At 48.4% G+C, this 9,499-nt stretch overlaps 1 protein-coding gene across 3 annotated transcripts in view; it reads right to left on the bottom strand.

Moving 5' to 3' along the window:
• Nucleotides 1-1,749: 1,749 nt before the first annotated feature.
• Nucleotides 1,750-9,499, bottom strand: part of LOC132450807 (rap guanine nucleotide exchange factor 5-like) — a 26,550-nt gene continuing 18,800 nt past the window's right edge. For all 3 annotated transcript variants that reach the window (XM_060042905.1, XM_060042904.1, XM_060042906.1), the window contains exons 10-11: nucleotides 4,639-4,784; nucleotides 1,750-3,462 (exon numbers count right to left, since the gene is read on the bottom strand). In XM_060042905.1, the coding sequence (XP_059898888.1) occupies nucleotides 3,354-3,462; nucleotides 4,639-4,784 (255 nt within the window). In that variant the 3' untranslated portion in view covers nucleotides 1,750-3,353. The remainder of the gene's footprint in view (nucleotides 3,463-4,638; nucleotides 4,785-9,499) is intronic.

Genomic DNA, 9,499 nt, shown 5'->3' with positions numbered 1-9,499 from the left:
ACAGGCAGTCACTGGGAATTTAACCCAGGACCAACTACTGTGCTATCCTGGCCCTCCAATCACATTACATACAATTAATTAAACCGCCTTGACAAAACTGGGATCGAGAAATAGGCAAGAGAGTTAAAAAGGAATACCACAGCCGACCAATGAAATCACTGTGTTTCCCCATGTCGAACCAAGACTCATTTTACACACTTTAGATAGACATTAAGACCCTGCTCATCTCACTAGTTAAGAAAGTTGTACAAGAAGTACATGTTAATGAGCGTGAGAGTTGCCTTGCCCGTTGTCTGCCACTGTGTGTGTCTGCCACTGTGCGTGTTCGTGTGTAGGCGTCTTTGCTCAGCAGGTGGTCAATGGGTTAGAACCAAATATAAACAGCCCTGAGGCAGATGGGTAATGAGCCATTGTTAGTAGGGGGGGGGGGGGGGGGGGGGGGGGGGTGCGGGGGGGAACCCGGAGCAGTCACAATCCCACTTTTATCTTTCTTTCTCCGGGAAAACATGTGACCCAAATATGGATCTCCTGGGCAAGGGATGCAAGGGGAATCAATTATACATGAGCGAGCAATGGCCCAGCCATCAATAATAGATTAACCATCTCCTCTTTAGTGAGAGGAGAAAACACTGCTTTTGCTCCCAAAGGCTGAGGGCCCGTGCTCACAACCCACTGGCCCCTTTGCTCACTGGCTCCCTGTCGCATACTACGCATCCTTCACTTCTCTGACTCTCATTCCCATTGTAATGCTTCAAGGCGCCCCCCTCTCCCTCCAGCTCCCTCTCTTGCTCTCTAATCAAGGGATAACTCGTTTTCTCTCCAACTCAACCTCCTCTCATTTCATTTGACCTCCCACATCCTCGTTTTCTTCTTTTGCTCCTTCAGTCCTCCCCTCTGCTCTCCTTTCTCTTCTCTCACCTCCCCCCTCCCCTCTCCCTCCTTTCCTCCCTCTCCTCCTCTCTTCTCCTTTCCCCCCTCCCCTCTCTACACCCAACCTTCCTCCCCTCTCCTCTCCCAACCTCTCTCCCCTCTCCTCCTCTCACCTCCTCCCTCTCCCTCTCCCCTCCTTCCTCCTCTCTACACCCTCTTCTCTCATCTCCCTCTCGCCTCCCCTCTCTCTACCCTCCCCTCTCTACACCCAACCTTCCTCCCCTCTCCTCTCCCAACCTTCCTCCCCTCCTCCTCCCTCTCCCCTCCCATCCTTCCTCCTCTCTACACCCTCTTCTCTCATCTCCCTCTCGCCTCCCCTCTCTACACCCAACCTTCCTCCCCTCTCCTCTCCCAACCTTCCTCCCCTCTCCTCCTCCTCCCTCTCCCCTCCCATCCTTCCTCCTCTCTACACCCTCTTCCCTCTCCTCTCATCTCCCTCTCGCCTCCCCTCTCTCTACCCTCCCCTCTCCTCCCCCCTCCCCTTTCATCTCCCCCTCCCTCCCCTCTCACCACCACCCTCTCCTCTCCCCTCCCCCCCCCCTCCCCTCTCCTCCTCTCACCTCCTCCCTCTCCTCTCACCACCACCCTCTCCTCTCCCCCCCATCCCTCCCCTCTCATCCTCTCACCTCCTCCCTCTCCTCTCCCCTCTCTCCTCCCTCCCCTTTCCTCCTCCCTCCCCTTTCCTCTCTCTCTCCCTCTCCCCTCACCTCCTCCCTCCCCTCTCCTCTCCTCTCCCCTCCCCTCTCCTCTCCCCTCCTCTGATCTTCTCACCTCCTTCCTCTCCTCCCCTCTCCCCTCTTCTCCTCCCTTCTCATCCCTCCCCTCTCATCTCCTCCCTCTCCATCATAATAAACATCCATTTTTATCTTCAACAGCTCGCCCTCTGTGTCCGCTAGTCGGGCGGCACGTACAAAGTCAGACGCGCTCACGTGTGTAACGTCTCTCTCTCTCTCTCCCTCTCTCTGATGAATAACACATAGTGGTGTGACCTTGGAGACTATACCGTTGTATCACTAGTGATATAGGGTTGAGAGAGTGCGAGAGGTACTCAGCTGATGGTGGGGTTACGGCGGCTGAACTAATCATAGTAATCAGCGGTGGGCTGGGTTTTGGTCAACACTGTTGAGCGTTGATAGCAGCGATGGAGAATAGGGGATATGTTGGATGAGGATGTTTAATCTCTCCATGGTCTCTCTCTCTCGCTCCTTATCCCTCTCTCTCTCTCTCTTTTTTCTTCCTGTTCAACATAAAGTACAGCTAACCCCCGGTAAAACGGCCGGCTGATTTACTACACATCCCTAGAGGGCCCGCACACACACACACACACACACACACACACACAATTATTAATATCCAGACACGCTTAGAAGTGCAGACAACGGCGATCAAACTTGCAAACTCGCTTTATCCCCCGCTGTGATTTCATTTTTGTTCGTCGAGTGAGTAAGGAAGTGAGCCAACTGGCAGAACGCCTCCCGGTTAACCTGAGAACACTGAACTCATTGACAAAGCGGGGGGGGGAGTGTAGCCCTGTTTGATGTAGGAGGTGCGGTCGTACCGTCGGGCAGGTCTGGGCAGCCCCAGGGAAGCCTCCGTGCTCCTCATTAGAGGAACTTAAAGCTCTGAACACCCCGCATGTATTCCTGCCTGTCCCAACTAAACGCTCGCAGACCAACACACACACACACACACACACACACACACACACACACACACACACACACACACACACACACACACACACACACACACACACACACACACACACACACACACACCTAGCTATTAGCTCTCGTCTGTGAGTAAATAATATATATGCATAAATGCAAATGTCCCACTATACACTCGCGTCAACCCTGCAGACACATGCAGGTACATGCACACACACATGCACACAGTTCAACATGGCCAGTGATGCTTTCGGTACAGAGCTTTTTGTGTAAGCCCAGTGTACACGGCAGGGGTGGGGGTGTGTGGGGGGGGTGAATGGAAGGAAACACGACGGCTCAGGGCTCTGTAGGAACACGAAGCGTTGCACTGGAGGAGACATTCCTGGGAGTCAGTGGATCAGCAGATCAGGGGATGCATGGTTCACAGATAGCTGTGGTCAACCATTAAGAGAGAGCGAGCGGCTTATCCCCCACATGACTTCACAAACACACCCTCCTCTCTCTCCATAGCCACTCATACGAGGGGCATCAGGATGCAGGAATACTCTTTTCGGAAGAGCGTCCCGTTCATGGATGTGTGTTGGGAAAAACTGTTCAGACCATGGGCTTTGCAAATGTACACACAACCTACGTTTGTCTGTGTTAGTCTCAAAAGTGTTTATTATTTTTTGTGTTAGTGTTTTTACGAGTGAGAGTGACAGAGACACAGAGAGCGAGAGGGAGAGAGATCAATGTGATAGTGGTGTGTGTGTGTTACTCACCGCTGTCCCGGCTCTCGGGCGCTCCTCGCTCCTCATCCAGCCGCAGGTCGCTCAGCAGGTGCTCCAGGATCTTCAGGGGCGTCCCGGACACCACTACATACCTGCAGGGTGAAGCACCGCCACAGCACTCGTCAGCCACAGGCCAACCACCGCCAACGCCAACACCGCAGTCGCTCCTGCCCTCTCCCCCAAAATCGTCCACTTCCTCCTCGTCGATGAAGCGCAGGTAGGGGACGTCGAAGGTGGGCAACACTGAAGAACCGTCGATACCCCCTTCCTCCCCATCATAATCATCATCATCAGCCTCAGTGCCATCACTGTCATCGTCGTCATCGTCGCCGATGTGATCCACCGCCTCCGCCTCGGCGAGCGTGGCGGGCCGGGTGCTCTGCTTCATGACGCTTTACTACCGGATGGCTGCTACCCCCCTTCACCCCCCGCGGGGCCCGAGCCCAGTGCTCCCCCCCCACCCACCACCACCTCCACATCTACATCCCAATGTTAACCCAGTTGAGGTAGGGGCGTCGCGTCTGTCAGGTCGCCTCCGGCGCAGCTAAAGGTCTGACTCCGTGACAGCGCCGAACGCAGCGAGAGAACTGGCTGTTCCTGACGATATAACACATCCACACACACGCAAACATCCTCCTTAACTTCCTTGTCAGTGACACTCCCTCTATGGTGCTCGGGGCACGGCAGCACACAAAAACAAACCCGCCCAAACACACACACAAATACACAAATAACACATGGACATGCCTCTTTAAAGGAAATGTGCAGAACACATCCCTGGTCTGTGTGCAGGGGCACGTGTGCTAGAATACACTGAATAATCATTTAAGCACACACTGGAAACCTTTTAACCAGCATGGCCAACAGCAGGGCTGGCATCTTGGTTTCTGCTGGGAAACAAGAAAACGATTCTCCCTCTTCACTCGACCGCAGCCCAGAGCCGGGCGCTAAAGCGTACATTGTCTTCTTGCAAATTATCTCTCTCTCTCTTCCACGCTCTCTCTCTCTCTTTCTCTCTCTCTCAGATACACTGAAACACACAAACAACAAGGCATACACACACGCATACATTCAACTGAAAACACACGCATCGGCACAATCAGGATGTGACAGGATAATTTATGCTTTTCTGGTTTTGCGTGTGTGTGATAGTATGATAAGGGAGTGTGTGTGAGGGTGTATGTGTGTGAGTGTATAGTTGTGTGGTGGGGCTGGAGAGAGGGAGGGAGAGAGACAATTGGCAGACTGCAGGCGCTAGGCGGGCTCACCTCCTGTCTCCGTCCTCCTCCCTGGCCCCGCCCCCTGAAGAGGTGGGAGAGGGGCGGTCAGACGGGGACGTAACCGTTGACGATACCCTCTGCAGCACCAGGACGTCCCGCCCCCTCTCCTTCAGACACACCCTCCCCACCGCCTCCTGAGAGAGAGACAGAGAGACAGAGAGACGAAGAGACACAGACACAGAGAGACCGTTTCGTTAAAGATCTCCTATTATTCTACTTTTCTGGCCATCATTTCTTATTAGTGACTCCTATAGAGCATCCTGACACGAATCACAGCACAAAAAACTATGTTGATTTTCGGGAAACTGCATTCTCTGTCAACACTCGGCTTTGTCCTTCTCCGCCCCCTCGCCCCCCTCCTGCCAACCCCACTCTGTTGTGATTGGTTACCTTCCGGAAGAGCATGTTGCAGCATTACCATACATGGAAAATCCGGATTGTTCTACGTAGATAAATCCCGGAAATTTGAACAAGTGAATGGCGACCGGTGTCCCTAATGTTTAGCGCTCTGCACAGCCACCCCAGAAGGTCAGCAGGGTATACGTCTAAATGCATGTATGCCATTATATGACACTTTGGTATGGTTAAACATGACTATAAATCATTTTAACAACGTTTATAGGTCATAAAAGTCAAAAAAGTATAATGGGTGCTCTTTAAGGGTCCGACCGAAGTTCCTGTTTTTGCTAGGATATTTATTTTAGGATGCAAAACATTCCAAAATCTGATATTATCTGTGAATATATGTATACATATACAGCCTCTATATATTTATTTAACTTTTATTCAGAAAATAATTAACACGTTTTAAGTACACTGCTCTTAACAACATAATCAAATATATTCATAAGAAATCAAAAATGTTAAATACTAAATAACTTAAATGAATTGGTTTGAACAGATTCAAAAATTAACTTAAAAAAATGTGCAAGTGAATGGCGACCGGTGTCCCTAGTGTTTAGCGCTCAGCACAGCCACCCCAGACGCTCATCAGGCCGGGTATACATCTAAATGCATGCACGTCATTATTTGACACTTTAGTATGGTTAAACATGACTATAAATCATTATAACAACGTATATAGGTCATAATAGTCTAAATAGCATAATAGGTGCTCTTTAATTGACAAACATACTAAGAAACACCTCAACAGTCAGGCATCGGCACAGGACAAGAAGGGTGATTTCGAGGGGCAGGTATACTTCCGACCAACACCAAAACAACAACTTAATGGTGTATCCGATCATTATAATTACTCCTAACCACAGGTCTCAACAATATCATTACTAGCATCCAGAGGGCGGTATCCTGCACGCTAATGCCCCACGCGCAGTAGAGCCTACTGCTGGCTGAGCACAGTGACGGAAAGCTCTGTGCCGTTGGGTGTGTCAGCGTATGAGCTTTGAGAGGAACACAAACGCCAGATTTTGAATGCATAGGAATGCAGTTAGACTATCACATACGAAAGGGAATGCGTGGACCAGATCCAGCTTGCACACACACACAGACGAGTTGAATGGAGAAAGGGCAGAACGGAGTAAGAAAGGATTAATGCACAGACAGAGAGGACACACACACACAGAGACGGGGATATGGAAACAGAGAAGGCTAGAGCGATCAGATGATGAAAGAGGAATCCCATCAGAGAAGAGATGAAGAGATCTATTTTGTGCACCTGCTACTCCCGGCCACCCTCCCCCCCCCCCCCTGAACCGTCAGTCACTGACAGCATACCATAAACAGGAAGCTCATCACCTTGAAGACAGGCCTGCACATCTGAGCACACACAAAAATATCAATTTTGATGTGTGAAGGACTATAACAACATAATCGCAGGAAATTAATTGAGGAATAGCACGCTCAATTGAAAACAAAGCAACCAACAGTTATTTTCAGCCACATTTTTATAAACTGGAATCTGGGATACCAGTGGGACATGAGAATGAGCCTTGGGCAAGCAAAGACCAAACGGAATGGATGCCTGTGCGCCCTCTGTGTGTGTAAACATGCTCTGATGACTCATAGTGTGGTGTCCTGTGCAGGTGTTCAATTCAGGTGAATCCATTTTTACCACTACAATTCTGAAACAGTTTGGGCAAAACACGTTTTATTTGAATACCGCTTCAAAAAGAAGAAAGACCCAATCACAAGTAAGGGCTGTATGGAGGAAATCAGGGGTTAATAGAGCCACTCTCGGTCCGGGTAAGGACAACACACAGCCTCATATTAGATTTCAGGTGTTGTTCTGTGACTTAATGAGTGGTAATGGATAAAGGTTCAGCGCTGGAGGTTACTGCAGAGCTGTATGGCAGCGCTGGTGTGAGCGCTCTCAATGGACACACCACCCACTAAAGTCCCAATCAAGACCAATGGCTTTCAACGTTTGGGAGTACGGTACTTCAAATTACATTAAAGGTGGTTTGTATCATTTCCAGCTAAGCCTACATCGGTGGACTGCTGTGGTCAGACAGAGCCCAATCTAAAACTAAATGATGGTACAAGTATTCTCGTCCCTCCCCAAAGTCAGTCGAAAAGCAATCCTCTCTTTGAGTCCTCCTCACATAAGACTTTGCTACCGCTTCTCAAAATCCAGGGATTTGAACCATCTCATTATCTTAATCCCAAAAGTGTATCAAATCCCTATGAAAAGTCTAAGGAAAACTCCTCGCGTATAACACTCCAAGTACGTCTTCCTCGATCCGACAAGATTGTCGCTTCAGAACCAGTTGGAACAAAAGGAGTATTCCTGATGAGCCCCATATCGTGGTGGCAGCCACGTGGCACTGGCGCTGGCGGCCGCTGCCTCAATGCCTCCACCTGTGATGGGGTTGGGGCACACTGTGTTGCACTAGGTTGGGCGGTGTGTTCTCCAGCAGGTGGAAAACGCACTCAACATCAGTCTCAGCTTTAAACTTTCTGTCTTTTTTGGCCTGTTCTTCAAATGCTGTGAAGTTGAAAGGATTTCAAATTCCAACAATCAGGCTGTTTCTGCTAGAGTTGTACTTCATATGAGTCCAGTCGATGCAGTGGGTCAGAGTGGGGGAACTGCATTGGACACTGACTGGACAGAGTGCCTGTGTTTTTGGTAAAACTCAAAGAATTGTTTATACTGTAATTTATTTAAGTTAATTGTTGAATCTGTTCAAACCAATTCATTTAAGTTTATTTAGTATTTAACATTTTTGATTTTTTATGAATATATTTGATTGTGTTGTTTAGAGCAGTGTATTTAAAACGTTAATTATTTTCTGAATAAAAGCTAAATAAATGTATAGAGGCTGTATATGTATACATATATTCACAGATAATATCAGATTTTGGAATGTTTTGCATCCTAAAATAAATATCCTAGCAAAAACAGGAACTTCGGTCGGACCCTTAAAGAGCAACCATTATACTTTTTCGACTTTTATGACCTATAAACGTTGTTAAAATGATTCATAGTCATGTTTAACCATACCAAAGTGTCAAATAATGACAAATGCATTTAGACGTATACCCTGCTGACCTTCTGGGGTGGCTGTGCAGAGCGCTAAACATTAGGGACACCGGTCGCGATTCACTTGTTCAAATTTCCGGGATTTATCTACGTAGAACAATCCGGATTTTCCACGTATGGTAATGCTGCAACATGCTCTTCCGGAAGGTAACCAATCACAATGGAGTGGGGTTGGCAGGAGGGGGGCGAGGGGGTGGAGAAGGACGAAGCCGAGTGTTGACAGAGAATGCGGAAAGCGCCCAGTCCAGATGAGAGGAAGAGTTTCCCGAAAATCGACATCGTTTTTTGTGCTGTGATTCGTGTCAGGTTGCTCTATAGGAGTCATTTATAAGAAATGAAGACCAGAAAAGTAGTATAATAGGAGGTCTTTAAAGAACAGCCATTTATTCCATGGATTAACTCTTCACAAGCCAGACGTGAAAACCCTGAAAGAAAACTTTCATCTCAAACTCTTTCAAATTAAAAGTCTCCCAACATATTGCGGTTGGCCCTCCTGCTTGTTAGGGCAAGGTGAGACGCAGCCGTCATTTAGCGACTAATGGAAATCCCGACATTCTTCCCCTAATCCAAACAAACTTCACCCAGGAGGGGTAAACACGCAGCTGTAAAACTCTGCCTTATTCTGATTTAATTATAGATGGTCAAACTCTGAGGGTTAATCTGAGTAGGGGAAGAGACTCTTCTGTGTATCCAGGGGTTGACTTGTGCTCATCAGACCTTGACATTTAAGCGCTGACTGTGGGGACCAGGGAAGCCCTTTCTTTTTGCTACAGAGGGAAATGTACACCGAATCCGATTTATTTTACTTCGACGCGGTGACCTTTGCAGGCTTTGTGATTCAAACAATGAGGGCTTAACAAGCTATACAATGCAATATTTCAGTGTAACTACCCACAATGCACTGCCTAGTGCTACTCTTACAGTAAACATGTTTTAACGTGATTCATAGTGGAATTAAGAATTTTATACGGAACAGTAAAAGAGACTAAACAGACCCAAGCAACGTGTTAAAGAAGCATGTGAAACTCTATATGTATAGGTGCATGTGTGTGTCTTTGAAGTGGATCAGGTCTGCTGCAGTCCATCTATGGCGTGTCTATGTTCCCTCGCAGACCCCTCCTTTCTCAGACCCCCAGACAAAACACCAGTGGACCAAGATGGGTTATCACAGACTCATTATGAAGCTCAAGCAGCAGCAGCACCACCACAACCACTGCAATAACATACCCACAACACAGCTCCCTGCCATGGGGAGAACATGTGCCAGATCCCTGATAGGCCCGCAGTATCTGTGTAGCCTCCAAGATAAACACCATTGCCAAATGTTGACATCAGACACAGAGTAAAACA

This window comes from Gadus macrocephalus, chromosome 22 (assembly GCF_031168955.1).
Source record: "Gadus macrocephalus chromosome 22, ASM3116895v1".
Taxonomy (NCBI): Eukaryota; Metazoa; Chordata; class Actinopteri; order Gadiformes; family Gadidae; genus Gadus; species Gadus macrocephalus.
Note: the sequence above shows the minus strand (reverse complement) of the source record. Positions and strands in the feature narration are given on the sequence as shown.